The following is a 19412-nucleotide window of genomic DNA, read 5'->3' on the forward strand; positions in this document are numbered from 1 at the left end:
GTTGTTACTGCCCATTCTCAAGGCAGAAAGTATCCAAGGAACATTGGAGCCTCAGCAGCAGGGGTAGGCCAGGGCAGGTTCCTTTCTGAGTGTGCAGAGGATGCCCTTGTTTTGAATAACACTTGAAATAAATGAGAGAATGCTAAGTGGAAAACAGAGAGGAGGATAACAAAAGGATCACAGGCCTGATGGTTGAGGCAGCCTCAGGGAACATACAGGGTGACTGCCATGTGATACCCAAGGACATAAGTAGTGGAAGGGAGGCCAGAGAGTCCAGACTCTGAACGACCACCCGGCCCATGGAAAGATGCTGTTAGGTGAAAATTTGATTTCTTGTGGAGCAAACTAAGTACACAGGTGTATGATGGGTGGAAAGATTAACCACACTTTCAATATGGTGTCATGTCATGGAGGACTCTGCACTTGGCCACTACTGTGGCTGGAACTTGGGGGTTCCTTGGAAAAAACTCAGGAGAGCTATTGATTCTTCATTTTCCCACAATGTCCACAGATAAGAACTGTTGTCTTGCAACATCTGCCCTTGACTCTAGAGACACAGGACTGGAGTTCCCTCATTTTGGGGGTTGAACTAATGACTTTGGGAAAGGGAAAGAGGAAAGGAAAAGAAGGGGCAGGAGGAGTGAGGAGAGAGTTTTCTTTCTTCTTATATTTCTGGTTCTCTTTTTATCCATTGGCATATTATAAATAAACTCCTGTAAAGCAGGATTATTGAACCTGGGCTATAAGACCTAATTCTTTTTTATTCTATTTCCCTCCCTTTGAGTAACTTTCTTTTCCAAGCATCTCTGATAGCACCAGAATCCCAGAGCTCAGTAGGGAGGAGTCTGCACTGTTCACAGAATTAACTACAACACTAGTTTCACAATTGATTAGAGACTGTTTTTTTGTCTCACAAATTTTTCTATTTTCCTTAAAAATAACTGTGATTTACAATGACATGTTCTGGTAGAAGACTACCCTTCTCATGTTACCCAAGAATAGCCAGTGAGCTATAGAAGAAATGATTGGTAAAATCTTCAGAAAGATCCATGTTTGGAGCTTTGGCTCTACCTTTGATCTTCTGCCTAGAATTCATATATGATGATGGCATTGCATGTGAGCTTACACACGCATGCACGTGTGCTCATGTGCACACACACACACACACACACACACACACACACAGTGACATTGACATGACTTTGAAAATGAGAGCCAAACCCTAAGCAGCTTGGGTTCTCAACAATTTGAAATTATTATGCTTTCTTTTCTACTATCCAGTGCAGATTCATTTAATGGAAGGGACTGAGATTTGAGAATTCTGTTGTATGTAGTTGTAAGAGATTAATTAGTAACATAGGCCCTGCAAGACATTTCTGAGTTGCCCCATCGTCATTCCCTGAGGCTTAGCTAGGCGACATCTGTGTTATGTGACCAGCACTAGTGGCCATCAAACCTACTGATCTCCTATTTGATTGTGTTCTCTGATATTCTCAGCTTCTAGTGTTCTCCAAAGACTCTGAGAGGTGTGGGAGTCCATAATGATCATTTGATGGGCGTTTCCTCAAAGACCTGCACAGTGTAACATATGCAAGAGTTGCCTAATAGATGTATGCTAATAGATGTATGCTAATAGATGTATGCTAATAGATGTATGCTAATAGATGTATGCTAATAGATGTATGCTAATGAAATCAGAAGCTAAGACTATCGCTTTACAGAACTCAAAGAATATTGAAAACTTAATGGCTAAAATTGAATGTGTCATTTCTGTTATTGGAAGAACCATTTTTTAGTTCCCAGATTCTCTCTTCAGCTCGGTCCCTGAAAAAAATGTGATAGGAAGAAGGATCAGTGGGTGAGCAGGCTAACAGGACTGTAGGAGGCCCAGGATCAACCAGGGAGAACCAGGAGTCTCTTTATAACTAGGAATAAAAAGGAAGTACGAAGGGTGCTGAGGTAGGCTTGGGACCAAGTGCAGGAACCACCATGAGGAGAGCAAGAGACCTGGAATAAAAACATTCCAAGGAAGATGTTCAAACGTTGACTCCCACCATCCTTTAAAACAATGAAAAGGAAAGTTGTCATTAAGGAAGAGAAATAAGGAACTTAAAGAATTCCACAACAAGAGACAAGGCAGACCTAACACAGGTCTTGGTTTACATTCTCCTAGTTAGAAATGCTTAAAAGTCAACATTTCTCAGTGAAGGACTTTGGTTCAATCAGTTGACAGCCAGGAGAAAAAGTCAGTCTTCACAAAAGAAGTTGCCATTTCAGCATGCCAGAGAGGGCTTCATGAGGAGAGAAAGGAGCATGTTTCTGCTCTGGGCATCACATTTCAGTCCAGCCTGGCTGACTCAAAGCTCTGTCACTCAGAGTTAGCAGAGGGCTTGGGAGAGCTCAGGGTGACCTACCTGTGGGAGCCTTCACACGTGCAGGCTTGCTCTTGTACCTGCCTTTCTCAGCAGTGAGGAGGACAGTGTATTCCTGCCCTGGCTCCAGGTCTTTCAGGACATGAGAGGTGGCATCCTTCAGCAGCTGGACTTCCCCTGACTGGCCTGTGGGGAGGCTGTAGTTGAGGCGATACCGATCAAACTTGGCCAGCGGTGTCTTCCAGAGTAAAGTCAGACTGTCTTGTGTGGTTTCAGACACCTGAAAGTCCCTGGGTGCATCAATTTCTGGAAAGAGAAAATAAGGGATCTGCTTTAGGCGCTAAGGCACGGGGCTGCTGGAGCTGAATGTGCTCCGAGGAGTCATGTACTGTAGCACAGCCGCCTGGCTGGCCTCATCTTTGGTAGACAGATGCCGTTACACATTACCTCTTCGTAGTCGGGGAGTATTAAATGTAACATCGTGGCTCATCCACACCTTAAAATGCTGCTTAACAAAGCACTTCCAGGACACAGACTACTGGTCTCAATATTGCTAAAGGACAAAAGCTACTTTCAAAACATGACATGCCATTTTGCCATGGACTGCAGACTATCCCTTAAAACCAATATATTGACTCTTAATGCCCCAGAGGATGCCATTCAGATGTTGGATTATCAGCAGGTCTGTGTTAGGTTCAGTAGCTCAACAACAGAGACCCCAGTCCTTTCTTTCACCTGAAGACTCAGCAAAGACAGACATCTCAATGGACAAGATAGAGCGTCCTCAATAGGCATTGAACTTTCTGGCTCTTTTAATCTCCTTCTCAGCCCCAAGACCCTGAGAATAAGATTATTTTTCTATATAAAGCCACTGCTCTAAGGCATTTTGTTGCAGCAGCCAAAGTGGACTGATACATCCTACTTATTTAATGTTTGTGAAACGGTAAATTTACAGTGTAATGAAGGGTGCTGAGAATGTCTGGGCTTAGACACAAAGGGCAAAGGCCGTTGTGGAATATTCCAACGTGGATACTCAGGATGCAATGCAAGTATTCTGAGTCTCTTTTGTTATGCTTTTACAAACCTATATGTGATGATATGCCCAGAAGTAATGTACACACACACACACACACACACACACACACACACACACTATGCCCTACACTACTGAAATCTAAAGCCAAGAGATTGTATCCAGGAGTGGAATTATTCTGTGTTTATGCAATCTGTTACTGGGAGTGAAACTAAGTGAAGGGTACAGTAGTGCCTCTGAGTGGTGTCTCATTAGCTGCATGTAAATCTGCACTTATCATAAAATCACAGTGCATATGTATGAATAGTTTATAAATGTACAGATGTAAAGATTTTACGTGTATAAGCACAGTGCTAGGTTTTGCAGCCTAAGGAGACCCAACTAAGTCTGACCTACATCTTTCTCTCCTCTCCTCCCAATGTCTGAGGAGATACAGTGGAGGCTGGTGGGAGGCAGAAGAGAGATTTTCTTCGTGAAATATGCGTTTAGAAAAATAATTTAGGGAAGAAGCAATGCTCCGCAATCCTTTCCTGTAGTGATCTTCACCCAGGGCTGACACTACAGGATGAGAAGGGAACTATATGGTTATTTAAATATCTGTCTTATTTTCTTAGGTGCCCAGGAAAAACCTCCGTATGAGTACCAATTAAACTGGCTAATTTTAAAAGAGTAGTAGGTTGACAAAACAAAAATGTAGGTATGTTATAAAGTCTGGTTTCATTTTTTTCCTTTAGTCTCTTTCCTCTATAGAGAGTTGTGTTAGGATAGTTCCCTTGGGAGTATGCTTATGTTTTCTGTTTTTGTTCTTTTAAATGAAGATATATGGGCTCCATGGTACAAGAGGCCCATTTCTCCCCGGGCCTCTTACTTTTCATTTGTAAGCAAACTTTTCTCATCAGCTCTGTCTTGCCTGCTCAGTCTGCTCCGGCAGTGGTGGGACCCCCATGCACCTCACCTGTGGCTGCATTGATGGTCGCTGGGTCGCTCTCCTTGTCTCCCTTCACAGCAGAAACACCGACCCCATATTCAGTCCCCGGCCTCAGACCTGAAAGAGAATGTGCAGGTTGCAATCAGCCTGGAAGAGAGCAGGCTCTCAGAAGACCATGAAAGCGACCCCAGACCTGACCCTGGCCCTGTGATTTCTGTATGCCAACACGTGCTACTACCTAACTTGATGCAGTTGCAGTGAGAGTAATGGAGGAAATGAAGCCTTATTTGGTTCTCTCTGGAGGATTGCAAGGCTGGGGCATGTGTCAGCAGTCTCCTGTCCTTTTGGGGGCCCCTGGGACCCAGCACTGCTGAGTCAGCGCTCACCTGTGAGTGTGGTTTTGGTTGTTGCTTGCTGGCTCTTTGGAACATCTATTTCAGCATGGTCACCTCCAGAGATAGGTGCATACTTAATTCTGTAACTGTCGATGTCTGCCTTGACATTCCTCCACTCCAAGGTGATGCTGTTGTCTGTCTGTGAGACACGGCGGAGATTCCTGGGAGCATCCAGGCCTATTTAGGAGGAAAAAGCAAGACCGGCATTAATACTAGGTGTGAAGAGAATAGGAGAATTTGACCTTCCGATCAGAGATTCAAAAGGCACCTGTCAAGAAAACCAAAATGTCAGAATTCCCCCACACCTCCTGTCTTGGTAACTGATACAGAAGCTTAAACAAGGAGCACAGGTCTGGCTCTTTTCTTAATGACTGATATGTAGCATTTTAATCAGCTGCATTTTTTTTCATTTGCTGTGTCTGAAGAACATTACAAAGCTCCCAAAATAGGACTGTGGGTGCAAAAACTGCCCTGTCAAATCAATGTATTTTTAGTAACTCGGTGCTGCTTACGTAGTTCTTACTAAGCCTAAGCTCCTGTGGAGTATATGTGGAATGAATAATTGACGTTTGTTTATCTTTGAAGTGATGCCATTTGAGAAGGTGTCAGACAAACGTCTGTACCTACTGAGCCATTCCCTTTTAACCAGAAATTTTGTCTGAGATTATCAAACCTGCCTCTTCCTTCTCTTCTCTCCTGCTCCATCTCATCTCTCCCCTCATAAATATGTACATATTCATACATGTATGTACACACATACTGGGTATGTTTTAGAAGGTTATTTGAACCCTTCATCTTTGAAAAGGTCAGCAATTACTATTTAAAATAAATACACAGAGACAGAAAGGCCCCCTTGACTGTCTACAGTGCCATGTGAGCTTGGAGGACCCATGGATGGAGTAGGGTGGAACTCTTGGTGGTCTGTCTTTTCACCTGTCAGTGGGGAAGGCCTCACCTGTGGTGAAGGTCTCCTTGGCAGGGTTGCTCGCCATGTCCACCCTGCGGGAGATGAGGGACACCTCATACTCTGTGTCAGGCCTCAGGTTCCCGATGGAGTACTGGTTTTCCTCGTGTGTGAGGTCGATGGTTGTGCGGTCTCCAGGCACGTCCTTGATGCCGTAAGAGAGCTCGATGCTATCAATATCAGCCAAGGGCTTGAGCCAGGTGATCAGTGCTGTAGTGTCTGTGACGTCTCTCACCTCGATCTGGCTGGGGGCATCCAGGCCTGTGACCAGCAAGGGAAACAGCATTTCAGAGGCCGAGGCCAACAACAGCACCTGAGTGTAGTGTGGCTTTGCAGCAGACGGTAGACAGGTGGCTCATAATGAATGACCCCTTACTTTTTTTTGCCCTTGGGAGCCTCGGTTTCTGTCTGGCAAGCTACAAGGTGAGACTGCGATATCTTTCTGGAGGACTTTTGTATTCTTTTTTCAAGTAGTGAAAAAGAGAAGGCCTGCAAAGCATCTAGAATGGAGCCTGGCACAAGGTGCATGATGAAAGCCCTTCCTTCGCTGGTGTTACCGTGGCCAGTCAGTAACTACTGTGCTTGTGCACTGAGGAAATGTGTGTGGGTGAGTGTGTGTGAGTCTGTGTGTCTCTGTGTGTATATATGTGTGTGTCTGTGGTGTATATATGTGTGTGTCTTGTGTGTGTATGTATGTATTATGTGTCTGTGTGTGTATGAGTGTGTCTCTGTGTGTGTGTATATGTGTGTGTCTGGTGTGTGTATATGTATGTGTCTGTGTGTGTAGCTCTCTGTGTATGTACGTGTGTGTCTCTGTGTGTCTTTGTCTCTGTGTATGTGTGTGTGTGTGTGTGTGTGTGTGTGTGTGTGTGTGTGCTGCATGTACATGCACAGCCCGCATGTGGAGTGGAGAAAATAACCTCTGGGGCTTGGTTCTCCCCTTCTCCTACGTGGGACCTGGATATTGAATTCAGATTATCGGGTTTGATGACAAATCCCCTCACCCCAGCTGGACCATCATGTCAGCCTCTAAGTTGTCTTTGACAAAAAAGAACTAGGGCAAGAGTCATTGCTATTTCAAGCTTTGCTTTTGTCCTCAACCTGGGTGTGCCTGTGTCATCCTGTTAAACTCACTTCTTGCCGCATCCTCCTGGATTTCATGCTTTCTCACCTCCTAGTCTCTCCAAGGCTGTTCCTTTGCTTCATCTCCTGAGAGGCCCTTCTCCTCTAAGCCTTTCCTCATTATCCCTGTCATATCGGGGTACACACCTCCTCTTCCTCGTAGCTGCTGCAGCTGCTCTCAGAGAGTTATGTGACAGAACACTTGTCTCACTATCTTGTCACAGATGTTTTATAGTTTGGATACATTTAGACTGGGTCATTGATTGATTGATTGATTGATTGATTGATTCATTCATTCATTCATTCATTCAGAAAATGGATGTTTGGACTTTGTGATCCTCAGGTCATCCTGAGAATTTAGTGTGTTTCTGTCTGTAAGAGACATTTAGTCTGCTCTTTCAGGATTCATCTAATAAGCACCTTTGAATAGAAGCAGCTGGGACTCATGCAAAGTTTGAGAAGAGGACCGACTTTTAATAGATTGTGAGGATGCTGTTGTGGTCCATTTTCTTAATTCTAAGTGGTTATGTATCAGGTACAAAATATATCATGAAAATGATCCTATTGCATGGGTAGTGACACTGTCTTGCATTCTTGCAGCTGTCAGTCACAAAGCCACTTAAACTTTTAAGGAGACTGAGGTGTGGTTAAGGATACTGATAACCCTACTTTTTGGTCCCTTGAATAACGAAGATGACCATTATTCTGTGCTGACCACATCCCATCTTGCTGTGCCATCTGTGCCTCGTTTTTAAGACAACCTCATGAGAAGATGTTATGAACCCAGTTTTCTAAACATTTGATGTGAGGCATAAAGTGGAATATTCCAAAGTGAGAAGCAATGTGGAAGAGGCAACTTGAACCAAGGACCAGCACACAGTTTCCCTCTCATAGGATCATGGATCTTGTCAGCATTTATTTACATGTCCAAGCTGATCACAATAATCCTTGAGGAGGTGCCAGTAAGAAGGAATCAAACATGTTTTGCACCAAAAAGTTAAGGTCGTTTAATTCTGGGAAAATTCTCAGAAACATCCACAAAAGGAGCAGCAAAGAGCGCGTTCATCACTGTTGGTATTTACATGTTTCGGAACTTCAAAGGCTGTGTGTTTGCCTTTTAAAAAGCAGAACACCAAGCAGCTGAGCCTCAAATTTGGATTAAGAGCAAAGGACAGGTAAAATGAATGTCATTTGTCTCTTCTGTGTGCTTTGCCTACGGAGGATAAGCATTTCCTTGATCTTTTCTCTGCCTTACTGGTGATCTAATGATTTTTTCCTGTCAGTACCTGCCTCATACCTACCACAGAGAGCTGTTGTCAGGATGATGGAAAACATTTGCTTACGAAGGAGATGGTCCTATGAATTGGCCCAGAGCTATGCAGAACGTGCAAGTGTCTAAGCGCAAGATGTTCCATCTTGTCATTTGTCAACAGATTTAACTTTCCCAGCAACCCCTTGCCAACAAGAGTTGACTTCTCAAAAAGCTGGCGCATCTGTTCTCTTGAAGAAATAAGATGTTTTCTTACTGAATGTCAGTGTGGGATTGATTTCCCTATTCTCCCATTATCTTAAAAAGTTTTCTGTTAGAACAATTCCAAATTCAGTTATACCCCCTTGAGGTCTCCTGTGTGAAATCCCATTCTACCCCAAGAGTTTCTAAGGCATTCATGTCAGGTGAAAGCCGTCTGTGCACACATGTGCATGAGTGTGTGTGAAAGAATGTGCGTGAGTGTGTATATGTGTGAGTGTGTTCGTAGGCCAGAGGTCAACCTCAGGCATCGTCCTTCAGGAACTGTCTACATTACTTTTTGAGACAGGGTCTCTAGCTAGCCTTGACCGGGTCGGCAAGCATCAGGGACCCTGATGCTTGTCCACTCCTCAGCTCTTGATCACATCTGCATGCCTGCCTTCTGTGGGTGCTGTGCCCTAAATTCAACTCCTTGTGTTTGCACAGCCTGTGCTTTTCTGACGGAAATATCGTCAAGCCCTATTGAGACACGAAATAAGCATTCTGCAAAATCCAGAGCGTAGTCAAGGCTGGCGGAGGAAAGGTTCTAACGGCAGCTGTGCTTAGAGCCATGACCATGAGTGTCTGGACTGCGCGATGTTAGTGACTCAGCTTCTCCAAGGCTCAGCCACTATCCTTCATGCCCAATACCATGTGTGCACAGACACGCCTTGCCTCTGTCAGGGGAGAGTTGGTATTAGTATTAAATGAGATGATGTGGAAGATGATTTGTGATAGATTCATTGATTTCTCTTTCTGCATCTACAGTCTCTGAGAATGTGACTTTCAGGAACTTCAGAGAGGGGATACTTCTGTTTCTCTGTCTCTCACAAGTGGACTGGCCTGAGAATTTTCTCTGGTAGTAGTGACAGAGAAGTCAGTTTTGAATCTAATACATAGCCATGCAAACAGGCTAACCTAATAATGAGATCCCACAAAACAGAAAACTGCCATCTTGTTAAGCTTTGATTTTTCTTTTTTCTTTTTTTTTGAGACAGTGTCTCACTCCATAGGGTACATTATGCTGGAACTCACTATGGAGCCCAGGATGACCTTGAACTCATGCTAATACTCCTGTCTCTGCTTCCAGAGATTACAGGAGACTGTCTTGACTGGGACCATTCTAGGCCAGGCAGTCCCACTCCACAGAGATGCAAGAGTGATCCCCGCCAAGGACAAACATCACGAACTGAGCCCAAGGCCAAGCCACAGGCCTGCAGAATTATCATGGGAGGTACCCACCTGACTTTATATTAGTAAGCAAAACCCAGTGATGTGGCTGCTGTGTCAGAGAGTGTGCTATGAGCCAGAAGGTGCAGTGACACACAGTCAGCTCTGTCATGGGTCTTGGCCGATACTCACGGGTTGTGGTCACCTTCTTCAGGCCGGGGCCTCGGGTGTTGTTTTTCACAATGTGCAGAGATATTTCATATTCTTGGCCAGGAGCAAGGCCAGTTTGGCGGTAAGAGGTCTCTGGCCTCCTCAAGCTTTTGGTGATTTCTCCCTCATCTTCTTTATTCTGCAAGATGGAAGCACAGAGCTAAGATTCAGAGGCAGTGATAGCCTGCATTCCCATGCTTCATTCATTTCTGCTTTTTGTTTCAGTTGTTCATTAGGTGCTTCCTATGTACCACAGCAGATTGGGAAGTTAGATGCTGAGAACACAGAAATAAGCTGCTTATTGGGTTTATTTCTTCCTCCTGTAGACTCCTACACTTACCCTGTCCCTGTCAAAAAGAATGATGTGAGAGCTGCAACTCAACCCTTCCTTCTATAACTCGGCAGTTGATCAGAGATTTTGGTGGATTGTCCTATGGTCTCTCAGATAACTGGGAGCAGGCCCTGGGTTACAACCAGAAACCTGAGTTACCTGCTTTGGGGCGGCCTAGGGAGTTCTACTCAAATTTCAGACATGCCAGGAGGTACTGTATGGGTCAGACTGATTCTGGTTCTATTACCTCCAAATAGAGATTTGCAAGTCCATACCTAGAGATGACTTAATTTACATTTGTCTGGACTCTCATCCCTAAGTGATATACTTTTTTACTTATTAATAATGGGGGAAATCAACATCACTTAAACTGTTTATGTGAAAACACAAAGTGGTAATGCCTAGTCTTCCATCCAAAGCTAAGGAAACCGAGTAACATAAAATCTGCAGGAACTTTTGACCACTTTGCCGACCCTCCGTGTCACATGCTGCTCTTCCATAGAGCCCTCACCATATTCCGGAAGATGATCTCCCACGTTTCAAAAGCAATGTCTAGAGGATCCCACTCGACTTCCACAGATGTCTCCTTGATAGACTTGAATTTTAGACCTTCAGGTGCAGGCAAGTCTGTAAGGAACAGCACAGGTAGGACTTAAGAAAGGGCAAGAGTCTTGGTAGCGGCCTCCCAGCTGCAGATCAGCCGTGTGCTGGACAGCTGTCGCTTTGAGGCTGGTTATCAAATCTGCGGTCTACTTAACAGCTTTTCCAGCATGCTGCCTACCCTGAGAAGATATGAAAATCCCTGCAAGGAGCGATCCCATGACTGCCTATTTGCGATGTCACGTGGTTGAGCTGACAAAGCAGGCACAGGATTTGGAATCAGACAGACCTATGCCAGCATCTACCTCCACCACTGATAACATTGTGACCTTGGACAAGGTTTACACAGAGCCCTGAGATCATTACTTTTCCTGGGAGAAGGTGGTAACGGTGTCTGCCCTTGGGAATGCACCAAGGACTGAGTGATACATTCCGTGAAGTCTGCTGGCCTGGTTCCTGGCATGCACTGCACAGCCAGTAAGGAGAGGCCAATGCGGTTATTACTAAGCAAGTAAGGGCCAGTTTCTAGCCACAGCTTGCTTTTCAGGCATGAAGGTAATTACACTGACTCTTAAAAGAACAACTTGAAACAGTGAATTTAATAGACTAGAACTCCATCCATTGTTGGTAAGACGGTAAAGATCTAATTTCGCAAGACTTCCCAGGTCATAGCCCAGTGCCCGCTTTGTTAGCTGTGTTGAGAGGAGATGGTCCCAGTTTTCTCACCCGTACGTGGGGCTGACAACTGCTTCTGTCTCGCGGGGTTAAATGTGTGGGTATGTATTGAGCACTTAGAGCAGAGCGTGCTCCACAGCGGGGCCAAGGACAGGAGAGCCTACAATAGAGCCTCCATTTACTCACAGGTGGCGACCCTGGCACTGACGGGGATGCTCCTCTCGTTCTCCAGGATGGCGAACACACGGATGAAGTACTCCACTCCCGGCTCCAGCTCCTGGATGGTGGTGGATGTCTGGTCCCCAGGCACGCGGAACTGCATCTCCAGGCCGCCAGCATGCGTGGGTGTGTATATAATGAGGTACTCGGTGACTCGCATCTCATTGTCCCATGCCAGATTTACAGTCTCTTCTGTTACTTCTGTCACAATGAGGTCTTTGGGAGGGGACACTGAGAGGAATAAGAAAGGATATTGGGGGTCAGGAGTATACCTCTAGTACCCTGTAGGTTTAACTCTATTGACAAGTCTCTTCTACTGTTTGAAACAGAAACCTGAAGTTGTCTCTTCTTGAAACATGCTGTTCCTAAACTTCTGGACTCAGTCAGAACCCTGCTATGATTTATCTTTTCTTTTTAAGTGGTGTTTGAAGTTAGGGTCTTTTGCACACTAGGTAAGAGTTCTGTCAGTCAAGGGACTAGAAAGATCAGGCAGTGTTTAAGAGTACTTTTGTTCTTGCAGAGGACCAGGGCTCCATTCCCAGCATCCAAATGGTAGCTCACAACCATCCATAACTCTAGTTCCAGGGGATGTGGTGTCCTCTTTTAACATCTACAGGTACAGGCTCACAGATACCTCATATGAATACATGCAAGCTAAACACTAGTACATATAAAATATAAAACAAATAAATCTAAAAAATACTTAAAAGTCCTTTGCTTTCACTATAACCAAGTTCCTGCCCCCCTTTTTTTTACTTTAAAATTATTTTCATCAATTCTCTGCAAATTCCATACAACCTATTTTAATGATCTTATCTAGCTGCACTCTGTAGTTCAGGCAGGCCTTGAATTTGAGATCATCTTGCTTCAACCTCTGTAATAGCTGGGCTTACAGGCTTTTGCCATCAGAAGTAGCTTTGAACCCACGAATCCAATGACTTTCACGCTAAAGTCCTTGGTCAATAGTGTTGTTTTTGAAACTGCATGTCACCTGGTCCCTCTCACTTTCCCACTTTCTGGGACTTGGCTCAGACTTAGACCAGGGTACAGAAAAGTATTGTTTCCTCATGACTCCCTGTGAGTGAGTCTTCAAGGCTTCCTCTAACCAGACTCTTTTGTTCTGTAAGTGTGAGTAAGGCCAAGAGTTTTGCCTGTGGTTGCCTACATCTTGTTTAGAATTCATATCTCTTTGCTAAGCTTGCGTAATTCAACCATACTAAACACTGAGGCTATTTATTTGTCCCTATCTATCTTTGGCTGATGTTCTTTATCATTATAGGTGGACGAGAGAAATCCAGAAAAAGACCATCATGGAACACAAGTGTTTTGTTCTTTGCTGCATTTTCATTTAGTCAATATTTCCTGAATACATACTATATCCCTCTACCTGTGATTACTACTGGGAACAGTGTTCCTTGGGGAGATGCTCACAGCCCTTGGATAAAGCTAGCATGAAAAAACAAAACAAAACAAAACAACCCCCCCCCCTAACAACAACAAAAACCTTAGGGAACAAGTCTATTTCCCAGGTAACTAGCAGCTATTTAGCTGACTGCATCAAGTTCACCTTATGTAATAATAATGTCTATTTAATCCTTCAGTCCAGCAGAATCATCACTTCCATTCAAATAGAAGAGCTTTGTTTGCTGCTGTTTTAAAGTCAGAGTAGAGAAGGAAAGGAAGCCGATAATTAGCAAAAAGCATTTGATAATAGACTCCAGCTTGGAGTCTTTTGAGTCCTGGTTGCCCAGTGGCAAGATGCCCATAGGGTCAGAGAAAGAGTGTGTGTTTAACAGAATACACTCACAGGACACACGGAAAGAATTGGTATATTGATAAATATATGCAAATATCACTCTCTGGTAGGCATCAGGTATCTACCCCGTCAGGACCACTTGCATGCCAGCTTGCAGATACTCACCCTCAGAGCAGTCTGTCCCTGTGTAGCCTTCATTGCAGATGCAGCGGCCAGAGACACATTGTCCCTGGTTGCTGCAGTCACTGGGGCAGGAGCGCTGCCCACAGTCCAGGCCCGTGAAGCCTTCGTGACAGATGCACTGGCCATCTTCACAGCGGCCTTGGCCGTGGCAGTCACTGGGGCACCTTTGCTCTTTGCAGTCTTTGCCAGTGAATCCCTCGTGGCAGATGCACTGCCCGTTCACACAGCGGCCATGGCCGTGGCAGTCGCTGGGGCAGGAGAGCTCAGCACAGTCAGGCCCAGTGAAGCCATCCTCACACAGGCACTGTCCGTCCACACAGCGGCCTCGCTGGCTGCAGTCGCGGGGACAGCGGCGGTCTCTGCAGTCTTCCCCAGTGTAGTCGTCGTCACAGACGCACATGCCGTTCACACAGCGGCCTTGCTGGTGGCAGTCGTTGGGACAGCTCATCTCACTGCAGTCAAAGCCCTTGAAGCCTTGTTCACATACGCACTTGCCCTGTACACAGAGGCCCCGGTTGTGGCAGTCACTGGGGCATCGCCGCTGGCTGCAGTCTTCTCCAGTGTAGCCCTCGTCGCACACACACTGCCCGTTGACACAGCGGCCGTGCCCGCTGCAGCCGTTGGGACACTGGAGATCCGCACAGTCGGGCCCTGTGAAGCCATCATCACACTCACACTGCCCGTTGAGGCAGCGGCCACGGTGGTGACAGTCCGCAGGGCACCGCTTTTCACTGCAGTCTGCGCCCGCAAAGCCCTCGTCACAAACACACTGCCCCTCCTCGCACTGGCCGTGGCCCTGGCAGTCGTTGGCGCAGGTGAGCGTGCCACAGTCTTCGCCTGTGAAACCTTCCTCACAGTAGCAGGTGCCATTGACGCAGCGGCCGCGGTCGAAGCAGTCCCTGGGGCAGATGAGCTCGCTGCAGTCCTCGCCAGTGAAGCCCTCGTCACACACACACTCATTCTCTACGCACCGCCCACGGCTGTAGCAGTTGTTGAGGCACAGGGGCTCATTGCAGTCATCACCAGCGAAGCCATCTTTGCACACACACCTGCCGTCCACACACACCCCGTGCTCCTCACTGCAGGGTACCGGGCAGACTTCCAGGCCACAGTCCTCCCCAGCATAGCCTTCGAAGCACACACAGACTCCGTTCACACACCTGCCCTGGTCATTGCAGTCATTGGGACAGGCCAGCTGGCTGCAGTCTTCGCCAGTGAAGCCCTCATCACAGACACACTGTCCATCAAGGCACTGGCCTTGGAGGTTACAGTTCCCAGGACATTCTGGCTCAGAGCAGTTGGGGCCTTTCCAGCCGGGTTCACAAACACAGCCACATCCTTCAGCACTGAAGTTGCCACGGCCACTGCAGAAGGGCCTGGTGTCCAGACGGCCTGCAATGAAGATAACAGGTACTTAGCTGAGTTCCATCAGGGCAGGTTTGTTTGTTTTTCTACTCACATGAAAAAATCCCTGACCCAGATTCATCTGCATCAACTGGCTCAGAGAGTAAGTTCTTAGTGGAAAAATCCGATAGAATTCACATTCACAGTCAAGCTACATTAACTTTAAGCCTCCCATGTCTTCTCACCTACATTTTTCCTCAAGAGAGTGGATAGATAGAAAATGGATTGATCTATTAAAATTTTTAAAAATTAAAAACATTTCATTAGAAGCCTACAGTCCCACAGCACTCTTTGCATATGGTGGTTGGGTCCACTCTTGAAATCATTATCAAGGTCCTTTCTAGTAGTATTTTCTAAGTGATGGAAACAGACACTCATTTCTGATTTGAAGCTAAAGCTTCTGTAGTTTTATGGACCTTGGGAAGTGGAGGTAATGAACTTCAAAGCAGCAGAATTCCTTGAATGGGTGCACAAAGGTCCAGGGTATCCCTCAGGGAGCGTGACGACATCAAGTATGTGCAAAGTCTACGTCCTTCTTTATCACGGAGTCATCCTGTAATGTTTGGTCCACTTTTAAAACCTCAGGTTTTAGATTTACAGAGGGATGTGAAACCTTATCTTAAAAGGTTGTTGGGGGGATCATACAAGACACACTGTCTAGTCCACACAAGTGGCTGTATGTAAGGCCCTGGCCTGGCCATCTTTCCATAATCACACTGTGTTCCATCACAGTAGAATACTTCCTTCCTGGTCCCACAGACTTAGCACCACCCAGGCAGAAGCATGGCTTTTTACACAGGACTGTGGAATACTGTGTTAAGACCCAACTCTGAAGGATGCGGAGAACCTCACTCCCCTCTGGATCTTTGCTACTCTGTTTGTACAACAAAGTGATGGGGATATAGCAGTCTCTTTGAGAGATTGCCTTTGGGAGAAGGAACATTACGTTATTCTTAGATATTTTTGGGTAACTAAGAACTAGATTATAGGGTGAAACAAGTATGGCCAAGATAAAATTAAAGTGGGGACTGGAGAGGTGATGGCTCAGTAGCTGAAGGTGCTTGCTGTGTAATTGTGAGGATCAGAGTTCAGATCCCAGCTCCTATGAGCTGTGTGTCTCACATATGCCTGTAACCTTATCTCTCAGTGAGTAGAGATAGGGAGATCACTGAGACTTGCTGGGTTCTAGACTAGCTGAGAGAAAATGAGCCCCAGGTTCAAGGAGAGATGATTCCTCAAAGGACTAGACAGGTAGCGACAGACGATGCCCAACACCTTCTTCTGGCCTTAGTGCACATGTGTGAGAGTGCATGGCTGCAGACGGACAGACCCATACTCAGACATAAACACACAAGGGTAGACAGCCAAATAAATAACTCTTAAAGCATTTAGATTTATTTATTTTATTAAGTTGTGTGTGTGTAAGTTCTTCGCCTGAATGTATGTTTATGTACATGTTTATATACTTGTGTGGCTGGTTCATTGTGAGGTTACGAGAGGGTGTTAATCTCCTGGGAGTGGAGTCACAGATGTGAGTGACCGTGTATGTAATGGAAATCGAACCTGGACCCTCTGGGAGAGCAAGTTCTCTTTAACTGCTGAGCCAACTCTCCATACCAATAAATCTAAAAAGACACAATTAACTGAAGCAGATTTGTCAAATGCCAGAAAATTACCGAGAGAATTATTATTACCATGATACTTCCAAGAACAGAGGAGAGATGGCTGCACTCTGCACATTTACCTGACCTTAATCTCTCTCTCTCTCTCTCTCTCTCTCTCTCTCTCACACACACACACACACACACACCTTGACTGTCTAGTTTCCCAGGAAACCAGCTTTAGAAACCACTCATGGATCCCTCTCTGCTCATCATTTTTCCTATTTGTGCAGAAACAGGGTTAACCCACCCTTTTGCTTTCTGAGCAACCTACCTTCTGCAGGTTGGAGACAACAGCCTGTACCCATGGTGCACTGCTCCCTTAGAGATGATACCAGCATCTCCAGCTCCTCTAGCCTGCTCAGAAGCTCCTTCACGTCTGGAGCCGCAGCGCAGCCACACGCCCGGCGAGGGATGTTGATGCGGTGTGTGAACACAATCTGGTTACCACCATCTGCTGTGTGCTCCTGGAAGCCTCCACTGGATTCTGGTGTGGGGGTCAGGTCCTTTTCTCCACTGTCTGACTCCAGATCCACCGAGCACTGAGAGCCGATGGGCAACTTGATGTTATAGACATGGTTGAACACCACTGGCTGATTCTCCTCTGGCAGGGTCATGTTCACCCCACTCTGTCGCTTGTGCCTGATAACTTTCTTGAGGACCCCACCTTCGGAAGTGAGGGCAAACAAAGCTAGAAAGATGCCTGGCAATATCCAGGTCATGGCCCCCATGGTGGAGGTTGGATTGGCGAGGTGTCTGTAGATCTGTAGGTTGTCTTATCTCCCAGTAGACTTAGGAATTTAGATGTCCTTAATAGAATACAGTTGGATGCCCCCGATCTTCTTGGAAGAATGATCTACAAATAAAGGAAACCAATAGTTAGTAGTGTCTAGTACTAATGCACGCTGTGGAGTAGTTGCACTTCCAAGTGAACATTGGTGTCTTGTCTCCTGTGTCTGAAACTTTCTTGATATTCCTTTATTATATACTGTTGTGAGGATATAAAATGGTGTCTAGAAAAATCTTCCAGTTTGAAAGACCAATGTTATTCATCATTCAAGTTTTGGAAATGTAAGGAGACAGTAGATAGAAAAACATGGAAAAACATTTGGAAAAGGTAGGCATGGGTTTGTATCTCAGCCTCAGATCTGGGTACTTGGATAAGGTACCTAATTCTTCCCCTTATTTCACTTTTCACAGTGAAAATCTTGGCCAGTCGTGGGGGGGGGCAAGAAAACAACAACAACTGCTGTAATAAAAACATTATGTAGAAATCATTCACTGTCCCTCAGTGTTTACTAGACACGCCTTCCAAGGGAAGTTTTATGGTGCTGTGAAGGCTGTAGCCCCAGGAGATGTTCAGTGACTCCTGACTGTAATTACTGATTCTCCGTGCTGAAGTAAGCTCTGCAGTTTCTCTCTATCAGGGAGACAGAGGGGAAGATAAAGAACGCAGAGAAAAACTGAGATCTTAATTTCTACATTGCTTCTTTCTTATCACCTGGCTCTTGCATTATATTTATTCTTTGTACCCCAAATTCCCTTCTCCTTAATTTGTCTATGCAGAACATTCCATAGTCAAGCTTTAGAAGAACTTGACAGAGTACTTCTGAATCAGCTGTCCAAATTAAGAGATGTTCATGATCTTCCAGTGTCTTCTCATATTGACCAGTGCTGACAGAATTTATACTGAATATTCTATAACAACAAAAGTTCTGTGGGTGGTAGAGATAAATACAAGACCAAGCATCTATTCTGGTGGGACTTAACAAACAGAACTAAGGAGAAAATGGAATAATCTTTTCAGTATTTAGGGAACAAAGAAAAAACAAGAACAGAGATGATGCATTTTCTGAGTATAGTGCCAACTGCTGTGGCTTTGAAAAACAACGGAATTGTCCAAGGAATGGCAGAGTATGGGCTATTAGAAAGGATGCAATTTAGGATGAGACTTAAATAGTGAGAAGGATTAGATGAGACAGAGTGTGGAGGAGGATGTATCTTGAAGGAGTTCTGACTGCTAAACTGCTCTGCTTATCTGTCATGTAGCCATTCATATGCATAGAGATTCAGGTCAGGGAAGGGAGCTGTCAAAGGTGCTTGAGAAATTACTGAGTGAAAATATGAATGACCCACTAAATTCTGGCTGGTTTTAAGACTTACAAAATAATGACTTGCATACATATGAGAGTAATCAGTACTTAACATAGAGTCTTCTTTCATCAAGACATATACCTGAGATGATGGTTGAGCCCTGAAGGAAGACTTAAGAATAACGTGGGAAGAGAGAGGCTATTTCATTGTGTAGTTGAGATCTACAGATCTTTGAGTGTCATCTTTCACATCAGCTTATGGTGCTCTGAGGATTGGGGGTGCTTCTGTGCTATAGGGAACATCTTCAGTGTTGTGGAAGTCACATCTAAGCACTTTCTGGTTCTGTAAGGTAAGTATTTATTCTTTAATCCATGACCTCCACCTGTTTTATAAAGTAGGGCTCAAAACAATTTCAAAGGTGGCTAAGTCACCAAAGTGTTTGTCATGAAGGCACAAGGACTTGAGTTTGTTCCCAGAATCCATATGGAAGGCTGGGCATAGGAGCACATGCTTGGAGCTCCCGGAGGCTCCTACATAATCTGCTAGTTTTGGACAAGTGAGAGGCCCAGTCTCAAAACATCACCATCATCATCAACAACAACAACAGCAACACTTCAAAAACAACAACAAAAACTAAGGTTGATGGCTCCTAAAAAAATTGAGGAAAGGCACTTGAGGTTGACTTCTGGCTTTTGTGCATGTGCGCGTGTACACACACACACACACACACACACACACACACACACACACACACACACACACACACACACACACACACACACACACAC

The 19412-nt window shown here is 45.2% G+C and overlaps 1 protein-coding gene across 3 annotated transcripts in view; it reads right to left on the reverse strand.

Moving 5' to 3' along the window:
• Positions 1-19412, reverse strand: part of Tnc (tenascin C) — an 85693-nt gene that overhangs the window by 45458 nt on the left and 20823 nt on the right. For all 3 annotated transcript variants that reach the window (XM_055611713.1, XM_055611712.1, XM_055611711.1), the window contains exons 2-10: positions 16805-17386; positions 13448-14857; positions 11494-11757; positions 10544-10659; positions 9684-9840; positions 5684-5953; positions 4720-4905; positions 4361-4450; positions 2415-2678 (exon numbers count right to left, since the gene is read on the reverse strand). In XM_055611713.1, the coding sequence (XP_055467688.1) occupies positions 2415-2678; positions 4361-4450; positions 4720-4905; positions 5684-5953; positions 9684-9840; positions 10544-10659; positions 11494-11757; positions 13448-14857; positions 16805-17261 (3214 nt within the window). In that variant the 5' untranslated portion in view covers positions 17262-17386. The remainder of the gene's footprint in view (positions 1-2414; positions 2679-4360; positions 4451-4719; positions 4906-5683; positions 5954-9683; positions 9841-10543; positions 10660-11493; positions 11758-13447; positions 14858-16804; positions 17387-19412) is intronic.

Source organism: Psammomys obesus, unplaced genomic scaffold, assembly GCF_907164565.1.
Source record: "Psammomys obesus unplaced genomic scaffold, mPsaObe1.curated_primary_1811, whole genome shotgun sequence".
NCBI classification, from domain to species: Eukaryota; Metazoa; Chordata; class Mammalia; order Rodentia; family Muridae; genus Psammomys; species Psammomys obesus.